The sequence below is a fragment of the Microtus ochrogaster genome, chromosome 21 (assembly GCF_000317375.1).
Source record: "Microtus ochrogaster isolate Prairie Vole_2 chromosome 21, MicOch1.0, whole genome shotgun sequence".
NCBI classification, from domain to species: domain Eukaryota; kingdom Metazoa; phylum Chordata; class Mammalia; order Rodentia; family Cricetidae; genus Microtus; species Microtus ochrogaster.
Genome location: NC_022022.1, coordinates 47,795,765 through 47,818,504, shown reverse-complemented (window position 1 = coordinate 47,818,504; position 22,740 = coordinate 47,795,765). Strand labels below are relative to the sequence as shown.

Genomic DNA, 22,740 nt, shown 5'->3' with positions numbered 1-22,740 from the left:
GAGGAGGAGGAGGAGGAGGAGGAGGAGGAAAGTAGATAAATAGAATTAGCTAGCAGGTTTGACAAGATCAAAATGTGTGCTGTACAAGACTTCCATATACACTCACTAGTTATTTGAGGACAACTAGCTAACTATTCAAAATAAAACTCAGATTATTAACTTTCAAATCAAGCCAAATTGAGCTGTAAATGTATTTAAAACCTAAACATCATGGGGATTATGAAAAGGATTCCGTGGCAAGAGTCCTTTCTATGGAAACATGAGGCCCAAACCCTGAAGGAGAAAGCAGCCTACCTCCGAAAGGCTCTAATCCAAGCACTGGGAAGCAGAGGCAGGCAGAGTCTAGGAGCTTGCTGGCCACATAGAAAGACAGAGATACAGATGTGATGTGTATATAGACATATACATATATTAAGACATAGTTATGAATGGGGCTATAGATAAGGATATATAAAAATAAAGGGCCCATGCTAGAAAAGAGAATACAATAAATATCGTCACATCAGTTTTTCTTAGAAAATCACTTCCTACGCACCAAACAAAAGTCAATAACAACAAAAGAAACTGATCAATTTCCTACCTACAAAATAAGTACTAAATTAAATTGCAGTAAAAATTGAAAAATATTTCTGAACCTTGTGTAATTCATTTTCCAGTTATTTTAAAGATCAGAATTATCTGTTCTTTGCTATCCAAAGAGCTTTTCGAAACCACTTAGAAAAATACATATGTCCTTGCACAAAAGAGACCTAGCAATCAGTGGGACAGAGGATCTTTAGCCCATTAATCAAAGACCCAAAGTGACAACCACCCATGCTATCTGAGTGGAAGGATGCAGGTAGACTGTGAAAGGTGGTTCCCTCAGGGTAGCAGGGTTTAGAAAATCTGACGCTCACTTGCAGTCTGCTATGCCTTTGACAAAAGTTTTGTAGCTAATGAAGCCTCCCTATGTAGCTTAAGAGAATGCATTTCATGAAACCGATTGTTCTTCAGGGATAACAGCTGTGGATGTGAGGGAAGCCTTGCTTTCCAGCAGTGCTCCTAAGCAGGCCCTGCACACACACATGCACGCACGCACTCACGCACTGCCAGGCTTCTTCAGCCCGCATAGCGTTGTCTGCTCTCCAACCCCATCTCTGCCTTTCGCCTCCCAGCCATCCACTCATTTCAAACTCCCTTTCTCTCTTCTGAACCTGAGCCAGGTGAAAATGTGAAAAGCCAAATGATGAACATGTGATAAGCACAACAGCTAGTCACTGCTGTGTAGCTGCTACGAGCATATGATTGGTGCTCAGGCATGTATGTCTGTGCTCCACCCAGGGCTTCATGGTTGGTGAGCAGTTAATCCCTTGCTTGTTCCAAGAAGAGGCAAGAAAAGAGAAATTGTTATGCCCATCCCATATTTAAAATGGATTTGTGTGTAGCAATTAGATTTACTTGACAGATTGTAGACATGCATTAGAAATTAGTTTCATTACATACAGGTATTTTTTCAGGACAAGGATTTACTTTCGGCCTTCTACATTCAGAGCAAAGCTCTCACCACTTTCTAGCACAGCCTGTGTAGAATCTGGCAAGTCTGTTTCTGAGAGTCCATGGCAATTGTTTTCCAAGGGTGTATCTCCTACTGCTTTCTCTGCCTCTACCTGGGAGACACCCAGTCATTCCCTCAGAAAGGAACAGGGCAGTGAAGGAGTTAGTAAATAAGGAAAAAAATCTAAGAACTTTCTTAGCTTCACAATTTCTATTATTAAAATTCATAGAAATTTTAATTATTATTTTTAGTCTTTTCCAAGACTAAATGCTTAGAAAGTTCTAGAAACTGCTACAGTTCCCTTTTCTCAAATGGTTTATGTGTCTTCTCCATTCTGAGCCATATCACTCATCCAAAGATTGTATGAAATATTAATTTGTAATTCAATATTTATTATCTGTTTTAATTGTTCTAGTGTTCATTTCATTTCTTGAAAATTATCTTTTAATATTACTTCACAGCAGACCCATGCCAGGATGAGTGGAGGGAGGGGAAACTGTGGTCACAATGTATAAGAGAATAATATATTTTCAATTTAAAAAATATGAATTCTCTGCAATCTGCTGTATTCTAGTGATGTTACAACCTGCACAAATGACACTGTCTCCAATGCACACTGTAGACATTACTCTTTTCTCTTCTTGGTTTTAACTACTACGTACCTTGGCTTTGGATTTCCATGCCAAGTAACTTTTCTTTCTAAAAGACATACTCTAGACAATTTTCCATTGTACAAATTGTCAAAGATAATCTCATACAAAATAAAATACCTCCTATTACTTTATTTCAACTTCTGACACTCCCCTCCACCTTATTTGAATACCCTTGTCTGAGGATATAAATTTTAGGAACAGTTAAATCATAGCAATTGATATTCTAGAATAATATAACAGGGCCTGCCACATGATAAGTGCCTAATAAGAATTTGTCAAATCAGTACTAACTACTAGTGAGTCTCCAAAGTGGAAGAAACAGCTGATCATGCCACACTCATATCATTAACTCGGTGATTATAAAGTCCCTTAGATTATCTCATTAACAAAATTGCTATATGACAGAGCTGTCATTTAATAGTAACAGCATCAATAAAATAATAGCATAATAACTGAAAACACATAGCACGTAATGTACATGAGACATGCTTTTAAGTGCTTCTTCCCACATATTCATCTACCCAGTTTTGCCACAAACCTATAAGCCGGGTGCTATTGAGATGCTCACTTTGTATGAGAGCAAATCATTCCAATCACGTGGCCAAGGGTGAAGAACAGGGGGCTTGCCGGGCAGGCTCGAAACCCCTGCCCTCTGCTGTCTCTTCAAGAGCAAACACCCACACCCCCTACTTCATCTGCATTATGCCTCCTCTCTGGAAAGGAGCTTGTCTTCTCCCTGGCACCACTCTCAGCCCCAAGCATGGCACCCTGCAATAGTTCCAACCATTCTTGCTAACTTTAACTTGATTTGCTACCTAAAGTCTAAGAATACTTAAATGGAGCAAAGAGCGAGTGATGGGCAGGCACCATCTACATTGGATGAGACACTGAAATAAAGATTCAAATCAGGAACAAGCAAAAATTTCCAAAGCACTTCCTTGAAACTGTAAAACCTTCTACCCTTTTCCTGTGCCTCAATCAGACCTTCTCAGTGGGGAAAAAGCATGAAGAACATCTATCTGAATTAAACACAAGTCATTTCATCAGCACGGTGAGCAGAAACCACGGCAATGGTTTCACAAAGTGTTGTTGCTGTTCTGCTGCTGTTATTGTTGCTGCCTACTGCGTGCCGATGGCTCTGTTATGGCTTTCAGCAAGTCATATGATTTGCCCCAATAATATCTCAAATAAGTATTCTTATTGCATTCAGTTCCCATAAGCGCAAAATTAGTTGAGGGTCACTCCAAGGTGATAGCTAAGAGGTGGTGATGTGCACGGTCCTGCTCCTGGTCTCTGTGCTCTAACTGCTCTCAAGGGAAGGCTTGGTTTTCCACACAGCTCAAAAGGCTAGGATGATTGCACCTACAGAATCCAATTGCCTCCGTCTCCTTCACTGTCACACCACAGCCCCACTCCCTCTCAGCATCCTACAGTCTGGTTCTCATTTGAGGAGGAGTAAGGAAACTGTCTCCCCGTCTGTGTAAACCATAACTGCACCCAGTCCTCTGGGGCATTAACACCCTCACATCTAGGTCAGAGCACAGACAGAGTGACATGTTTGTACAAGCGTTGAAAGATATATTTACAAGGATGAAAAGATGAATTTCCCCCACTCCTTCCCGAACACAGATAAACAACATGGCTATGCCAGCACAAATTGGCCTGGCTGTTAAAGCCTTCCCAACAAATACAGATGTGATTGCATTTCTGATACCTACTGTTCACATCGTCCAAACATGTAAAATTATGTCTGTGAATCCAGAAAGATCTGGAAATATCCATATCTTCAGTTGTTCCTTAAATGTATGAAGGCTCAATAAAAATCCCACAGAGCAAATCAGAAAACCTGAGAACATAACTATAATTCACATGTTTCTGATTTGTTTATACTTAAATGGTTCAAGTCATGTTTTGTAAGCATTGTCTCTGTGTGACATCTTTGGGCATTTTTACGTCTTTCTTCTTGAAAACAAGAAATCTTGTTTTGCCAAGAACAAATGAACTTAAAATAACATAATCTTTCGGACCACCCTGCTCATTTTAAGCAACTGATTTTTGTGTAATTTCTCAGCCTCGTGGTGTCTTTTCTTTAACTAATTGACACTCACTGGGAAGATTTTTCCATGGGGAAGAAGGTTACTTTTCTCAACGAAGTTCAGTTCCATATACAGAGTACAATATGCCTTTCTGATCCTGTTTCAAATCTATAGGCAAAATACTTTATATGTAGATAAGACTGGAGCAGACAGATTTCCAGGAAATTAGCATTGAGTTGGCGGTCTGTACATCAAACCCTTTCCAAACTGTGGGTCCATGAGGGTAGCAAGACTAGGCAGAAGGCAGAAGACAAGTTGCCAAGAAATTATGAGTAAAGCCCTCTGCTGATACTCCAGCATGCCTGAATGCAGGAAGTGCCCTGTGGACACGTCCCAAGTGAGACACAAGGCAAAGTTCTCCAGTTTTATGCCTATATATTACTATATAGAATGACTACAGACAGAGACAGTGGCATAATCATGGGCATGGTAGCTACCCTCAGCTGAAGGAAATATCCCTGAGGAAGACTCATCCAAGAGACCCTCCCTATGGGATGCATCCCCATCCACAGACACGGGCTTCCTGGTTATTCTAAGGATTGGTTCCTAAATATAAAATGTGCCCTGTCTTCTAGTCTTACTATATAAACCAAGAGCTGGAAACATGACCCATGGACCAAATGCTTGTGTAGTATACACAAAGCCTTGGATTCAACCCCTAGCTCTGTGTAAATCAAGTGTGGTGGCCCACACCGGTAATGTTACAATTCAGGAGGTGGAGATAGAAGTTTGAAGTCTGCATAATGAGTTTAAGGCCATCCTGGGATATCTAATAGCTGCCTCAAAAAAAATATACAAATCAAGATATAAATAGGAAGTTAGGCAGGTAAATAAATAAATACACACACACATATTAATTCAACCAGCCAGTGGAGACATGACAATATCAAGCCCAATGTTAGACAAATTTCTACATTTAGAGTAAAGATTTCACTTTATGGCAATGAGCAAGCCATATCTAGAAGTCTTTATTCTAAGTAATTTTTCCTCTTGCTCCCTGGTAAGATTCCTACATGTATTATAGGGTGTCAGGGAAGAGAAAGACAATGAAAACTATTGGGATAGATTATACTACCTTTTGAGGTTTTTTTCCTTAATATTTTCTTTTGCCTCAGTACTTCTCATTCGGCACTTGGTTTATTAGCTTTTTGTTAAACACTTGTTGACTAATCCAATGCCCCAGTGTTTATAAATTAAAACACAAATTCCATAAGGCACAACATCAAAGACCACTGAGACTAGTTGAGGAAATGACACATAACAGATTATTGTAATAATAAATAATAAAATCCCAAGCCTTATTTATCTATAAGATTCTTCTAGGTGCTAAGATTCTAAGTTCTAATTCAGATTCAGGCTTCAAAATGTCCAGGGTTCTCCAAGGTTCTCTTGCGTGGGAGCCTCCAGACGGAAGTTTTTCCTCCTCCCAGGATGTTTCCTCCTCCCATTCTAATCATGAATTGCAGGTCTAAATCCAACCAGCTCATGGTTTAAAATGCAAAGCTGAGACAATATGGTCACACCGTAAGCATTCCTTTGCATGATATTCTCTTAGCACCGACTATACAAACCAACTACAGGCACCAAACAGGTCTAAGAACTGAGGATGTAGCAATAAAGAAGGCTCGGCTCCCTCTACCTACATGTGAGAGGCAAAAACCAAATAACTACAGACAAACTAAGAAATAGTACATACTTCTGAGTGCTTTGAGGGAGATAACGCAGAGGAAGGGATGAGAGAAGATGTGTTTTATTGTCTTTATTTTATATTTCTTTACACAGGGTGTCTCTGTATAACAGCTCTGGCTGTCCTGGAACTCTCTTTCTAGACCAGGTTGGCCCCAAAACTCACAGAGATCTGCCTGCCTCTGCCTCCAAGTGCTGCAATGAAAGATGAGCACCACCACTGCCCTGCTGAAATGTTATTTTTTAAGACTGCCCAGAAGAGGGAATATTTGAGCAATAAGAAAACAACATAAAAGTGACAGGAATATCAGGAGAGTGTTCTAGGCAAAAGATGCCAAGACTCGGGGTTGGAATGTGCTCCTAGAGTTTCCAATCCACTGCTGTCCAGCCACTCAGTGACTCTTGTTGTTCCCCATCGCATGCCTACCAAGTGTGAGAAGGCTGCCCTCACCTGCATGGCTCACACGGTGCTGGCCCCACCCCACTTACTGTGTTCCTTCTTCTGAACGGAACTCCCAAGTGTGTGTGTCTGAGCTGTTGGGTACCTGTAGAGAAGCGGAACCCGGGAGTCACAGATTCTGCCAGGGACCTGACTGTGATGCTCATGTTCTAAAGACTCACTGTCATTTAGGACGGAAAGCAGCTGAGACACTGGAAATCAGCAGCAATCCTCCAATGATAACAAAAAAAAAAAAAAAAAAAAAAAAAACCCACAAACAAGCAAAAACAAAAACAAAACAAACAAAACACCTTTGCCAAGGTAAGAAATAGCAGCGTGAGAGTCCATTCTGCTCTTTTTGTTTGTTTGTTCAATTTTTTAACTTTTATTCTTTCATTCATCACATCCCTACCAAAGTTTTCGCTCCCTCCACTCCACCGGTCCCTTCCCCCACCTCCACTCTTCCCCAGAGTCAGAGACAGCCCCCACTCCCCCTGAACTGAGAAGCACTGACCCTGTCTGAGACTGAGCTGTCTTCTGCATATACCTTATGGTTAGGCAGCTTGGTGTCCACTTTGCTCCTAATCTCAGTGGAATCCCTTCTATTTGACATGGTCAGACACAAAGGTGTTATTAGTTAATACTTTTAATTTTGTACATAATTTAACAATTGTGTGTGATCTCTCTCTGCATGTATACATACATGTATATAAATATATGTATATGCAGATGTACAAATGTGTATTTTATATGTATGAAAATACATATGGCACTGGAGAAATGACTCAGTATTTCCCGGCGCTTGCTTATCTCCCAAAGGTCCTGAGCAACTCCAGCTCCAAAGACTCTGATGCTCTCTTCTGACCTCGGAGGGTACTTGTATATACATGGCTTATATTGCACACACAACAAATAAATAAATATAACAACTAAAAACTTTAAAGCACATACATTATATACACACTACTTATGTACATACACACATGTTACATGCACAGGTTTACACATAATCGATTTTTGGTTAACTGTCATCTACACAGAATGTGAAGAGATTAGAAATGTTTGGCCAAGATCCAGCTCTAAATGCATGTTTATGGATTTTCTATAGTTTCTTTTCACTTAACACATATAGATTCGTATTCATCCACAGTCCTTCAGTGCCAAAACAAGGACAGAGATACATAGAGATTTCTAGTCAGTGTTCTTAAAAATTGATGAGAATCGGCTTTCCAAATAGCCACAGGGTAGATATCCTTATCACCATCATTGGCTCCCCGCTCTGTAAAACCTGCTGACTATAACACTGGGACCTTCAGCAGTTTCAGCCAAAGTGAAACTAACCACCCAACTGATCTATATGATAATCACCTTAAAGACTAAATATTTAACTACAGAGGTGACTAGATGCATTTCCATAAGAGTTACAACCTCAGAAAAAAATAAAATTCAATTCTACATATAGAAAAAAAGGCATTTCTTGGGTAAACTCCATACAAAGGACATCATCTTGTTCCTCAAATACTTCCTTTTCCTTCCTCTAAAATTATCCTTCTGAAGAGGTAGTGAAATAAGCACCTGGCCACTACCAAAAGACAGCTGAATGTCAGCAGCTCATACGCCGCAGGTCCTGTTGTAGAACACAGTAAAACTTACCATTTGACTTCGGTACTTCCTTAACTCTTACCTACAAAACTCAGAATCCATTCTGGTCAATCATTGCCAATCTCTTGACTTCTGTCCTACCTAAGTTTCAATCAACCAGTTAACAAGTATTTATTGCCCTACCAAATTTGAGAAATATGCATAGCAATTGTAGTAAACTCCTTTGAAAGTTATATATTCTATGAAGACGGCATTAGAAAGGATCATTGCATATACAAATACAAAGGCAAAACAAAGATTATTAAGAAATGGTTACTTGGAGCTGGGCACAGTGGCACATGCTTGTCATTCCAGCCCTCAGGGGACATCAGGAGAGGACAGGCTGCACCACAAGTTCTTCAAGGACAGCAGGTCTACCTAGTAACTTCCAGGTAAAGGTACTTTGCCTAGGACGCTCAAAAGAGCATTTAATAATTGTTGTTTGGCTCTCAGAGATTGGAGTGAGGGTATTTCTATGGAGAACTCTAAGCTAAATGCCTAGTGTGGTTTCTTACGTTTGTCGGCTGGAATTTTAATTCAGTGAATTTATCTGAGTTAATCTTAATGACGGTTATGAGATACAGATATGGCAAAACCTAACGTTACTAGGAAGTTATACTTTAAGCAAATGCAATGTTTATTCGTGACTTCTAAATCTCAATTCCTGGGAAAAGCAACGTCCATTTTCCTCCTCCATGAAATGAAATATACCATACCACCTGGTTACAAGCCAGAATGGGGTGATCGACAGACACTTGGCAAACCCTTCGAATGGCTGAAAGCACTCCTAATACCAACCAGTGGGGAGAAAAGTGCACTGTGTCTCCTCTGCAACCTACACAGGAGGAATTACACACTGGGAAGCATCTTAGAAGTAGAAACACATAAGTATGTCAACAGTTCCTAAAGGAAAGTGAAGGGAATGTCTCAGGAAAGCCTTACTTAGCATGCTGATCAAAAGGAGAAGGAGGTGGAGGAGGAAAGAAAGTGGCCTCATAAAAATAAAACCCATTGAAAATTATTCAAAATATAAATTAAATCACTATCCAATCAATAAAAGAAACCAAAATTTCCAGCAAAACAGAGAAAATGTAAACATATCCATGGCAAGAGTCTGGGATTCCATTCTTCCATGGTCTTACAGGAGGTAATCTTCCACTCCAGTTCCTCAAAATCAAAAGCCAGAGCTAAACAGAACCTTCATGATGATCGGAGACAAATCAGATACACCTCAAGACACCTGGTCTGTCTGAATTGCTTGTCCTCTTTAATTCTCTTATTGCCGGGGCTTATAAGCTATGGCCTTCACCCTTCACACTCAAAGTTTCCCTAACATTCCTACCCACATTTTTTTTATTTTACCTCCATATAATTACCAAATTAAGAACAGTTCACTCAGCCTCATTTTGTATTTTAAAAAACCACATTAGTTTAAAAACTTAAGAAATTCTTTTGCCAAGTACCATATACTTACATTAAACCACTCAAAAGGAACACTGATGAAATTCAAAATGTTTTATCCAGTTTTTGTCCTTCAGTTAGAACATTATGTTACTAAGGACAACGCAGACTCCAGACTCAGGAGACAGCATGCAGTCTTCCAGAAGCTGAATTGTCATGAATAAGCCCAGCACTCTGAAGTGGACCGTTCTACCTGGCTAGTCCAGGGAAAGTGTGAACAGATTCCATAATGATTTAACAACTGAAGGAACTTATCTGAGATTGCAAGGCCATAAAATGAGAACAAATGAGTGTCATAAAATAGGGTCTCTTTCTTGGCCCCTGGGCATGAGCCATACTCACCACCTTTTGTGTGCACAGCAGCCGTCTGTGCTGTGTATCAGAGCTGTGCATTCTCAGACAGCTGGTATACTGGGGATACAGGAAAGTGCATGACCAACAGACCTTCCGCTAACATCCTTTGTGATTACCATACCCAGCACTGCCTCTAGCTACACCTTGATTCTCCTCCTGCCTCATTTCGGCTTTTGGTCCAACCTGGATTCTTTCTCATCTCTGGATGCCAGCCATCCCCACCACTGCGGCAAAGGAATGCAATCACCTGACTCTCTCCCTTCCTCTTACAGAAGTTTGGATTTCCTCTCTAATTGAATATTATTATTCCTCTCAAGATAAAGTGAATTTGGTGAGTGAGCTTGGGCCATAGCTTCTCTTACAGTTTTTCTGTCTTCTATCTGGAAAAGAATATGAAAGCTTTACAAATTCCTTTATTTCCAGATTAAAATACCGAGCTATCACATGTACCTGCTGACTACAGAGCTTTTAAAGCAATGAAAGTAAAAGGATGAATGTCTGACCTTCCCATCAATCATCCTCCCCGCCCCCCAACACTGCCTCAGCATCACCCGTCAATCATGCTCCCCACGCCCCCCACACTGTCAGCATCACCTGTCAATCATCCTCCTCCCCACACACACTGTCAGCATCACCCATCCATCAATCATCCCTACACACACACACACACACACACACACACACACACACTGTCAGCATCATTCTGGCCTTAGTGATCTTCTCTTCTTTATCTACAGAGTTGGCTGGCCTGTCAGTTAGCCCAGCTCATCCCATAGTTGGCAAGTTGTGACTTCATCTTTACATGTTAGAAGTAACATTGCAGCTTGTCTACTCTGCCCACAGATTCAAATTTGTGTCACTTTCTATCAAAACCCACCTGATTCTGACACAATGGTCTATCACAACCACTCATTCTATCAACATTTTAGAGGATAATCACACCCGGTATATGGAAGCTACTACTTAGGCTACTTCACACTGTCCCATGTGGAATCAAGAAAGACTATGGGAAAATAAACATGTCGTCCAGAGTTGAGCTTGGAGTCAATCATAGCATTTCAAAGCTTGACATTCTAGACCAGTAACCCTGATAAAGACAACAGACCTTGCACAGAACATAGGTAAAACCCAGAAAGCAATACTTTAAGATCTTACCAGGAAGGGGCTCCAGCAGATGCAGGAGACACACATTATGGCCAGGAGCTGAATGACCATCTCGAAGTGATGAGATCTGCCTTGCCTATGCTGTTGACTTTTAAACTTCACCCTTAGGAGTGTAACTCCTGTGATTGCGTTGCACAAGAATGACACACCAAGAGCTAAGAGGCCCAGAAAAGAAAAGAACAAGAGATAAAACCTGTCCTCCCAGTCTTCAATGTGCTCAGTGTTGTAGAAACACCAGGTTCTGGATGCTTGGATTTGATAGTCTCTGTGTCCAAGGATGGGTAACAAAGCCACGAAGACGGCAAACATGCACACGCCACCCAGTATCATTTTCACGTGTTTCGATGTGATTTTCGTAGAATGGAATATAGGATTGGTGACTCCAATACACCGTTCGATGGCCATCACACTGCCTAGGAAAAGTGGGCACAGACCGGAAAACACCATGGAGATCCCAAAAACACTGCAGAGGATGTTTGACTGATCGAAGCGGATCCAGTCCTTATCAGAAGCATATACGAAGACAGCTATCCCCCCATTGATGAGGTGGCCGAAGAAGTCTGTGATCACAAGGCCACTAGCCAGGAGCAGAAAGGAGGCCTTCGACTTCTGTCTAAATCTCTGATACGCCTTCATGAGAATGGCAATGGCCAGGCTGTTAGATAAGATTCCCACTGTCATGAAGATTATTGAAAAAAATACTGAAAGTCGGTTTTGAGTTTGGCAGGTTGTGTTGGCGATTAGTCCAGCTGCAGGAAACACTGGCTGTTTGGAACTGTTCATGGACATTGTTGTGGAGATAGAAGAAGTCGCCTCAGGTCATCTCTCCGTCACCACTGTGTCGTCTCAAAGTGCAGACATCTGTACATACAAGACAGAAATTTAAAAGACCAAATTGCTGGTCATCTGACATTTAAAACCAAGAGCCCCCAGCACCCTGGGCTGGGGTGAATTTACCCAGCCTATCATAAGTCAGGTGTCAGCATTTTGAAACCAGCATGCATCTACTGGATTCTGTTTTCTCTTCAAGGTAAAGATGCCGCCCAAATTAACAGCTATCAGTTCACTTTCCTCTAAAGACAGAAATCTCTGAGAACCCTTCGGACATGTAACTAGCATCTTAAATCATTTGATGTCTTCCTAAAGCGTGAAGATTAGATTCCAATCCAATGAGTTTTCGAAGCATGACCATTTATTTAAATAACTAATCCTTTAAGCACTTGGCATTTTCTTTATGGGGCACTGACCTGCAAGTAGGTGAGCTTCTGGGTGAGGCACCTGCTTGCCCTGCTGCTACAGCTTATGTAAACTTCCAGGGCTTCAGCTAGCTTACTCCTGCCAAATAGGACGCTTCTAAAGCCTAAATCATGAAAGGACAACACAAAGAAACACACACTCATTCCGGGATGGAGGTGGGAGGGAGGGGGAGAGAGAGAGAGAGAGAGAGAGAGAGAGAGAGAGAGAGAGACTTTGACTCCTGGAAGAAAGTGTTAAGGCTCTGCTTTTCCCTGCTCTCCTTTTGCCAGGGCAGAAATCCCTACCCACAAATGGGAAAGCATCGTCCCCTCAACACTTTGGCCTGAAAGATGCTGTCGGGTTCGTCCAATCCCCAGTGACAAGTACTGTATTGTCCCCCCCCCCCCCAAGGCACCCTCACTAGTTACAGGACCACAGCCACTCCTCCGCTAGTTAATTAGATATGTTTCCCAGAGAAGCTTTCCCGGAGGCCGGAAATCCGACAGCACAGTGGCTTTATGGGCCCCAGGGAAAGGCTGGCTACCCCCTCCGTGTCTTACTCACAGGCTGACTTTCGCCAGTTGCAAACCCCGCACCCCATGGGGCCTCAGCTTGCAACATCGTCTCAAACCCTAGCCAGCTTGCTGAAACTTTTTGCAATTCCTCAAACTCCCGAGAGTTCTTTTCCCTCCCACCCTGGAGGGCGCCAGAGGTCTGTGGCAGACTCGGTAAGTACCATGAAGGGCGGTCGGGAATCTCAAGGAGAGTAGCCTGCCCGGTTTGCCTGCTTCTCTAGTGGAGGGATCCTTGCTACCGAGCCCCATCCGTACAGCCCAACCCAAACACCATCTCTCTACACTCTCTACACAGTGCACCACGAATTGGGTCCAAAATCACTGCCATTAAGACTCTCTCCACCAGGACCCCTACCGCTGTCTCCATAGGAGTTTATCAACTCTGGATTCGGCTGGGGAATCCAGGGACCGTGGGAATCCGGCCGTGGGAATGCAGCCACCAGGGTTGCTGGTTACCTTGGCATCGTGGGCCACCGAGTGGCTGTGTCCGGAGTAGAAGAGCTCTGCGCCCCGCTTGCCATGGCGCACCCAGCCTCGCTCAGCTGCAACCTCAGGCTCCGCTGCTCAGGACTTCCTATGTTCTCTCTGCGCCGCAGGACCTGCTTGCCCAAATGTGCCCTGAACTCCAAGACACCTAGCGATGCTCGCTCGCAGCCTCCGCGGTGTGGAGGACTCAATGACCCCCGCCCCTTCCTTGTCTCTCTCCTCTCCGCCCCCTTTTCCTTTCCGCACAGAGTGAGGCTAAGGCATGATCTTCTGATGCTTTGGCCACCCAGCAGCAGCAGACAATACTTCCAGCCACCGGACAGCTACGGAAAGTTTTGCTTTAAACTCATTTCCAAATAAAAAGGGCCATTTCTGAGTCTGCAAGACAGGAATGAGAAGGGCCAAGGCATGTCTCGACCCTGATGTGTTCGGTTGTGGAATGCAGCTTACAGAATAAACTCGTTCCAAGCCCAAACAGAAAGGGGTACGGGAAGAAACGGCTGCATATTTGAAAGAGAACTTCGTGGCAGATAGCTGCTGTAAGCAGAACAAATTTGGGCTCCACTGTCACCGGAGCCTAAGTCCCTCTGGGTAAGGGAATGGGGAGATGGTGTGAACAACATTCCTGACCACCTGCTGGCCTTTTGGTAGCATCAAAGACCTTGAGAGAATATCAGGTGACATCCACAGCAAAGGATGTGCGCCTAATAGGTTTTGTAAAAATTCGTTAATGAACAAATAAAGACATGCTTCTTTTTCATGAAGAATTGTTACTTGAACCCAGTTGTATCATAAATGTGTAACGTTGAATGAACTTGCACAGTGCGAGTCTTTTTTTTTTTTAACCACTACAATTGCTTTCAGCCGGTAACGGATCACCCCACACCTGTTAACATCTCGTTTCCCATCCCAACACTTACGCGATTCTATTACTGCTCTTAATTTCTCTTCTGAATTCAGTAAAATGTTGTCACTGGCTGTGTGTGTGTGGAGGGGGGGAACAGTGCCACATCGAGATAAATCTGTTTCTCCATTCCAGAACCACGAGGCGCTTCTGAATTCCTGAAACTTGAAAGGGATCATAAAGCGCAAACGTGAGATAAAATAAATTAGCCATTAACTGTGGGAAAGAACAATTGCACATTCCCCTCACCCATGGAGGAGATAGAGAACTTTTTAATTGATATTATCATAGCATGTTTTAAACTGTTCCTGGGGTATGGTCAGAGAGTTGAATATTTTAATTAGTAGAAAATGTGACACTGAGCGCCACTCTTTCCCTTAGTGACTAACAGTCTTTAGTCACAGTGCAGCCTGCGGATGGTTTCCTTTGTGCCTCCGTCACTGAAATGAACCTCTACAGAGGTCTTAGCCATCCTCCCTGTCCTCACCTGGGACACCAAATGGCCTCCCGCCAAACCACTGAGTTATAAATGCTCTAGTCAGCGTTCCCATTTCGGAGCTCTGCAGCTTGAAGAGTGGGGAATCTTACACCAGCTGCCCTGGCGCTGGGCACGGAAGGAAGAAACATGCTTGCTCATTCAGTGTCAAACTGAAGCTCTTAATCCAATCAAAGCAATGGTGATTCCTTTTTCAAAGTACTACATAAATTGTACCCTTTTTTTTTTTCAATCCGCTCTCCATCTGTAACTGGAATTCCTTCTTTAGTACCACGTTCCTTCCCCAAGACATAGCTCACCTGGGTGCTCACTAAAAGTCCTAAATGTCAACATGTCTTCTTGAGACCAATAGACAATATTATCAGGGCAAGCGGTTGTGGAAAAGTCAACAATGAACAACTTTCAATGATACACCCCAAGCCCATGTGCAACCCAAATCTGATCCCCTACTTATATTCCCCAAAGATAGCTCCTGAAAACCGGAAGATCCACAGAAAGGAAAACTTTCCGACCAGAGAGTAGAGGGTAAGAGGCTGGTAAACCCTTTTAAAATGTAGTCTAATCTTATTGTTGCCTGTGAGAAGATGACACTCCTATAAAGGTGTTTATAGGCACATACAATAACAGATCCAGTGAGAATTAGCCCTCTGCCCGTACTGTTTCTAAACCCCATGTGAGGAAGCACAGAGCCCCGTACTGCATGGTTTCAGCTAGGATGCGAACATGCTCCCACGGCAAGCATGTGATGGGGTTTAGAATACCAGCATCCTCTCTATCCTGAATGGAGAAGACAAGGTTGATATCTCCACTCAGAAGACAAGGACGTAACGTACTGCATGTGTGTGCTGAACAACCATCACTCAGGACTAGATATGGAGGAATTTAGACAGAACGCGTGCACACTTCGTGGCATTGAATTAGAAATAAAACACCACAAAAATCAAGAAGGAATGTTGAGAATCGAGTTTTGTCATTTTAATTAAACTACCCACAAAGGTTTATTGGACTTTGCCATCAAGATCAGAGGAGGAAACATGCTGCAGTTTGGTTGTTGTGAAAATAACAGAGCTAATATTTTCATTTTTATTATGTAAATACTTGACACATAAAAACTAATATATGTAATACATTTGTGAGTGGTGAGTTTTAAAAACATAATAAAGTTAACCAATGGATCTAACCTAATGAAGGATGTGCTAGCTTCCTAGAGTTGTGGAACCAAGTACCACATACCAGGCAACATAAACACAGAAATCCGTGGCTCTGGAGTGAGTACCTAGGATCCAGGATCCAGATGTAGGGAAGAAAGGGTGGGTTCGAGGTTAGAGAGGGCCTTCAAGGGACTCTCCTCTGAATGAGGCAGAAAGAGTTGGAAGTTGAAGGCACTGTCTGGGCACATGTAGTGGTTCAGGACTTTTAAGAACACTCAATTGAATATCTCTGGATCAAGGAATGAAACTCTGAAGAAGTAATTCAAGTAATAGATACAAAGTAGGTTGGAGGAGTGGCTCGGTTTATGCAGGACCTTGACAAAGAAATCACTACTCTTTTGACTTTCAGATACAAGGGCTACAATTTGACATTGAAAGAGTCAGCATTTCCTTTCTCTCCACACCTGGAGCTGTGGCCCAGAGCAAACAGTTCTGCTCCCTCAGCTCTCTGCCCCATCTCCCCTCTGTGTGAGGATGAAACCAGTGCAGGCTGCCAGTCATGTGTCAGCTGAAGGAGCTTATCACAGGCTGGCCACAGGACAGGAGATCCGAAATATCTTTCTTTAAAATAAATGTTATTTTTAAATTGCATTTATTTAGTTGTTTTATGTGCATGTAGGAGGATGTGTTGCCTGAGCACAAGCGTATCACAGGATGCATGTGAAATTCAGGGGATAATCTGGGGAAGTAGCTTTTTTTCGCTGTTGAACAGCCTCCCTGCCCTCCGAAATATCTTTCTCCTCAACTTCTCCTCGCTTTCCTTTCTCTTTATCTCTTAGTCTTTCTACACTGTCACCACATATACTTAACAACAATAATGAAGAAATGTCATGGCTGACCTTAGATGTTATGAAAGAATGTGGACTGGGTATTACAAAAGCTTCTGCACCCAAACCAAAACAATGCAGATGTCTGACTTTCTTCTGGTTTAGTTCTCAGCAGCACCCTTGGATGTAGAGGACAGCACTCCATGTTTTATTAAACCCAGGGCTACATGAAGACTTGGGAAGAGTACCAGCCTGTGGTCAGACAGACTTGGTTTCCTCACAATCTGCTTGCTGTTCAAGAACCTAAATTACTTCCTGGTGGTGGTGGTGGTGGAGCAGGCTTTTAATCCCAGCACTCAGGAGGCAGAGGCAGGTGGATCTCTCTGAGTTCGAGGTCAGCCTGGTCTACAGAGCTAGTTCCAGGACAGGCTCTAAAACTACAGAGAAACCCCGTCTCGAAAAAAGAAAACAAAACAAAAAGGCTAAGTTACTTGACTTCTTTGTGCTTAGGGTCACATGTCTTGTGTTTAAGTCACTTCATTAACTCATTCGTTTGTTCATTTGTTTCTAAAGATCTATCACAGCATACAAAGGTGCCAATAATATGATGATTGAGAGCCTACAACCCAGACATCAGTCTTTCTCGTACGATACAGATCCCGGAAGACTGACTGGGAGTCAGTTATTGTCTGAGTGATCAGGGCAAGATTGTAAAAAAATAGAGAGGATTTTGTATGAAGTTTTGCATATTTCAGAAGCTAAGGGTGTGAAGCAAAGCCTTCAAAGGGTGAGGGATGAGAGGCAAGCCTTGGGGGAGAAGGAGCTGGGTGGACCGAGAAGGCTTAAGTAGGAAGCTAGGTGAAGTAGGAAAGCATTGGCAAGAGCACTTCTCACACAGTACTTCCCAGTGGGTCTAGAGTTCAGAGGGGCCTAAGACCATTATCTACTTTCTGGAAGATTGACAGTCTTGATTGATTTTTTTTTTTTAAAGAATTCTGTTCAACATTTGTTTAAAAGCTTTCCCAAAAGTGATACATGTGAAAAAGTATTAACCTCCTGTGGACTGAGAATCCAAGAAGGTGTTTGGAGGAAACAGGAATGTATTTCCATTGTAAATTAGGGACTAATAAAATCACATGGTATTAAATAAAGATATAGCAACAGCAACTACAGACAGAGCTCTAGATACCTTTTTAACTACTTAATTTAATCCTTGTAACAAGTCTGTGGTGTGGATAGTGATGTCTTTTCATCATTACAAGGAAGAAAACAAAGATTAAGGAATTTGGTAATTTCCTTAGGTTGCATAACAACATCGTGTGTGAAAAAACTTGAGTCATGAATTTGGTCAGTGTCCTTCATGGCTGGTATACCAAAGACCAGTCTAGCTGTGTGGGAAGAGCCAAAAGATACTAGAGACAATGAGGAAGGGGATTGTTAGTGTAATTCTGAAGGAGTTATTGCAGATGTAACCACAGTCATGGCTGGAATAACTTAGACTTCTAGTCCAATGTGACTTGAGGTCTTCAACCATAGACAACCAGGTAAGGGGGTAACATGGAGGTGTCCACACGCAAGTGAAAATCAAGGTGTAAACTGGAGTGATGTAGCTACAGAACCAAGATCTCCAGCCAAGCCCCAGGCAGGAACATGGCATGGAACAGATTCCCACCACAGCTCTCAGAAGACCTAACCTTGTTGTCACCGCAACTTTGGGATTCTAGCCTGCAACCATAGGAGACTAAACTTTTGGTTTTCCTCAGACTCCCTCACATACCTGAGGATAACCTTGAGCTTCTGATCCTTTTCCTTCATGTCTCAAGTGCTGGGGTTACAGGCACGCTGTCTTGTTCAGTGCTAAGACCAAATCCAGAGTCCTATACATGTTCCATGAGCATACCAACTAAACTACATCCTTAGGTTCAGTTTATGTTGTTTCTATGACCCAGTTTGTAGCACTTGGTTACATGCCTCTAGAAAACAAACATCTTTTGCTGGCTATTAGATTTAATGGTTAATTTTATTATATTCTTGAGATTCCGCCCATGTAGTCTCATTGAGCATGGAGACCAAAGGTTGCTATGTTTAAAGTCAATACTGGCCAGTCACCATCCTGACATATTAATCCTTTGCATTTAAGTTTACATTTTGTAAGTATGCAGAATGATAACAGAACAATAGAGCATGGGCCAGGAACCTGGAACCCCCAGATCACTGCAGTCCTGTTTCTCCAAGAAGGGCCTCCCAGGAACCCCTTTTCCCCCAGGACTTTCATGTTCCCAAAGCCCCGCCTTTTCTTCTCTCTTCTTTCTCACCCATGTCCAGTAGCTGCTTCTGACCTTCCCTGGGGACAAGTGAGGGTCTCAAGCTGGACAGCATTAAGCATGGTCACAGATACCTTGTGGCAATTCCATGCCAGGGGAGGGGAGAAAGATTCTTGAGTCCACTCTCACCTAGACACTGGCACAGAGGCTGGAAGATTTTCAGATGTTACCACTACAACACGAGTTAGAGTGATGGAGACAAGAAATTAGGACATGCTTGGCCCGGTAGCCCCACATACAGTCATTCCCTTGGATGCTGTGCTTAGAAGACAAACTCATGATCCCTCCAGCTCAACAATGCATAGATGCAGCCTAAATCCCTAAGCAGGAGTCTTAGCTGCCTGTGAGGATCAGTGTTGGCCCCACGAGGATTCCTAACATTCTAAGTGCTGGCTGTTGGCTTTGTGCCTGCGAGACTCCTGATTCTTCCTCCCAAATTCTTTGACACTGACTTCAGTCTTTCTCCTCTAACCAGTTAGAGTCGCACATTTGAAAGAGGAGCCATGGAATAAAAGTTGCAAAATCCCTAACACACTGGAGTTTGAAAAGCACCAATGATGCCCTCCCCACCCAACTGCAATCAGCCATAGACTGGGTAGATTTCCAGCTCCAATCTGAGGACAGTCTCCAGGAGAATTCCACCTTGCTGGAGGAGGCTGATCCTAGTGTTCTATTTATATTTTCCACTGGTTCAAATGAGGTTTACATTATTGAGAGCAATCCGCTTTACCTAATAATAGCTAACTGAAATATTAACTTCATATAAAAACTTTAAGTTGATAAGTACAGTAAACTTTTATAGATTCCTTCTACAGTACAGATGCTTGATGTGGGATTTCTGTCTGTATGCTGTGATTACCACTAAGAAATAAAGAAACTAATAAATAAAGGCAGGAAAAACTAAGCCCAATGCTGGGAGAAAGGAGGCAGAGTCAGAAAGGAGTCATGGATCCATCGCCAAAGACAAACATGCTGAAGCTTTGCTGGTAGGCCATGATCTTCTCTTTTTCCTTATCTTTACCAGCAAGCAAACCCACTAGCCTTCCAAATACACCCTAGATTTCTGACATCTGTGCCTTTGCACACATCAGCTCCTCCTGAAATATCTTACCTCAGTTCTCTACATGTAAATCTTCTCTATACTTTATGCCCTATCTAGTGACCATCTTCTCCACCCAAACCTTACCCAAATGTTCCTCTTACCTATTTCCAAGTGGAAATCTGGACCATAAAATAACTACAGATATATCTTTCATTCTTTCAAAGTTAAAACTTTGTTTTTTTCAAGATGTATGTGTATGTGTGTATGTATGAGTTTTTTTTTTTCTAATTATCCCTAGTCACTACTAATTTCTTAAGATCACAGATACCAGTTAAATGTTTTAATGGGTAAAGACACATGTCTCTGTAAGTGGGTATGCAGTGAGGTTTTTGAACAGTCAGATCTGTTAGGAAGCTAATGGCTCAGTGTATATATAGAAACACATATGCCTACATGTGCATATAGTTGGATATATATATATGTATATATATATACATATATATATATAAAGAGAGACACAGAATACTCTTTCTCTGATAAATCCCAACACATATCTCGAATCCTATTCTTTAGCCTACTGTAGGAAACTTCTCCTTTATATCTTGTAAGTGGCCAGGGATCCAAAAGGCACAGCACTGAGATGTATCACCAGATCCACAAGGAAATTTGGCATTAGCCAAAAAATGAGTCTGCTTGTCCATAGCTGATGCGTTGAGTAACGGAAGACTCAGCTGAGTAGGCCTGCAGAAACTAGGACTCACATGGGCACCATTGTAGCACTAATAATAGAAACCCAGACACAGAAATTGGGGTTCAACCTGAAAACCAGAAAAGCAAAGCTGCCAAGTCACTAGAGAAGTCTTACCTCTACCAAGGCTGGCAACCACAGACTAAGCAGCTAAGCCTGCCTCTCTCTCTCTCTCTCTCTCTCTCTCTCTCTCTCTCTCTCTCTCTCTCTCATCTCATTTTATATTCCCTCCAATCCTGGGATTAAAGGTGTGACCCACCACCATTACCTAGATTTGTAGCCCAGGGTGGCCTTGAACTCACGGAGATCCACCTACCTCTGTTTCCAAAAGCCTGGGAGTAAAGGTGTGTGTCACCATTGCCCTGACCTCTAATGGCTTCAGCTTTGTCTCTGGTCTTCAGGCAAGATTTATTTATTAAAATGCAAATAATATACCACTATACCCCATGTGGGAAGTGTTTCTCCAGCTCCTTTCTTCAAACACTGTGGGACACTGAAGAGACCTCACTTCATATCAGACCAGACTCAGCAAGCTGTGAGACGTAAAAGTTAACTGAAGCCAGGACAGGCAGGACGGCACCCCCAACAGGCCCCCACCCCACTGCCTCCAGCCAGTTCTCACACTGGCCTATTCATGCAGTCAACAAATGCTTATTTATTTACCTTGAGCAAAATTCTAGATACAGCAAACTCTACACAGTTTCTGGAGTTTGCAGAGATTGTTTTTGCCAGATTTTAAATGAGCAGGCTAGCACTGATAGAACAGGCCCGATAAACCTAATCCAAACACAACACGAGAAGAAGAAAGTGAGGCTGACTCCCAATTACACACATCTGCAGGTGATTTCAGGATTTAATCACATCCAGGGTGTGGAATGGAAAACACATTGGGTAAACCCTGTCTTAGCCGAAAGCTCCAAGGTACTTGGAATACAAAATAAGCATGGGGCCAGCTGTGTGCTGGCTGCAGCCACCATGTGCCTGTGACTTCCACTTTCCAGGACAGCTGCTCCAGGAGATCATACCAGGCCAACCAAACTCAGGCCCTATTTTTGATATTCTGGTTTCACACAAAGAGTCAGTCACAATTTCAAATCCATCAAATATACACGTAGGTGATACCAAATGTGACTCATCCAGATCTGTGTGCTCAAAAAATTAAGAAGTTATTTCAACAAAGTTTTCAAACTCTGAAAACAATCAAAATGCTATTGAAAATAGAAGAGCAAATTATTGAAAGAAATTTATTCAGCTTCCAATCTGTTTCTTACCTATTTACACTCCAATTCTATAAGAAAGTATTTCATCTATCTGTCCTCCAAAACACAAGTTCTGTATAGCATATAGCACAGCATCGCTGTTGTAACAATGATTGCATTGTATCTCAAGTTATAAAATTATCTCAAGCATTCTCAAGAAATAAATACTTGAAATGACAGTAATACTAATCACCCGACAACATCAATGTACGCCATGTCCACCTGCTAAACTGCCACACTGCAGCATAAATTTCTACAACTGTTATGTTTTAATTAATAATAAAAGTTAAATAGTTTTGAAAATTGTGGAAGCCTTTTCTTGGAGTAGAGCAATCTGCCTGCAGGTTTCTTTCTTCTATGTCTACAGCGTTTTGAAGTGAAAAAGAAATTTGTCTACTTTGTTGGTAATCTTGTTCACTGAAAGCTCTTTTACTGAAGTGACAAGATGACCAGAAAATTAGTTCTAGATGACTTAAAAAATATTTCTTCTTGCTAAGAGCAGACTTTTCTCTTATGTCTGTGAAAACAGTTATCATTCTAATATCTTTCCTCTTGCTTTCACTTTGGTGGCCTCCTTTTCGGTTTTCTTCTTTGTTTGGGGGTGCATGTGTGTGTGTGTGTGTGTGTGTGTGTGTGTGTGTATGTGTGTGTGTGTGTGTGTGTG

General features: G+C 42.2%; 1 protein-coding gene across 3 annotated transcripts in view; it reads right to left on the bottom strand.

The window, feature by feature from the left end:
- Positions 1-13,996, bottom strand: part of Ptgfr (prostaglandin F receptor) — a 33,219-nt gene extending 19,223 nt beyond the window's left edge. Inside the window, exons 1-3 of one of the 3 annotated variants that reach the window (XM_026783868.1) lie at positions 12,829-12,943; positions 12,276-12,388; positions 11,020-11,889 (exon numbers count right to left, since the gene is read on the bottom strand). In XM_026783868.1, the coding sequence (XP_026639669.1) occupies positions 11,020-11,817 (798 nt within the window). In that variant the 5' untranslated portion in view covers positions 11,818-11,889; positions 12,276-12,388; positions 12,829-12,943. Of the gene's footprint in view, positions 1-11,019; positions 11,890-12,275; positions 12,389-12,828; positions 12,944-13,295 lie in introns of those variants that run through there. The other 2 variants (XM_005357489.2, XM_013350109.1) reach the window with 2 other exon arrangements.
- Positions 13,997-22,740: the final 8,744 nt, after the last annotated feature.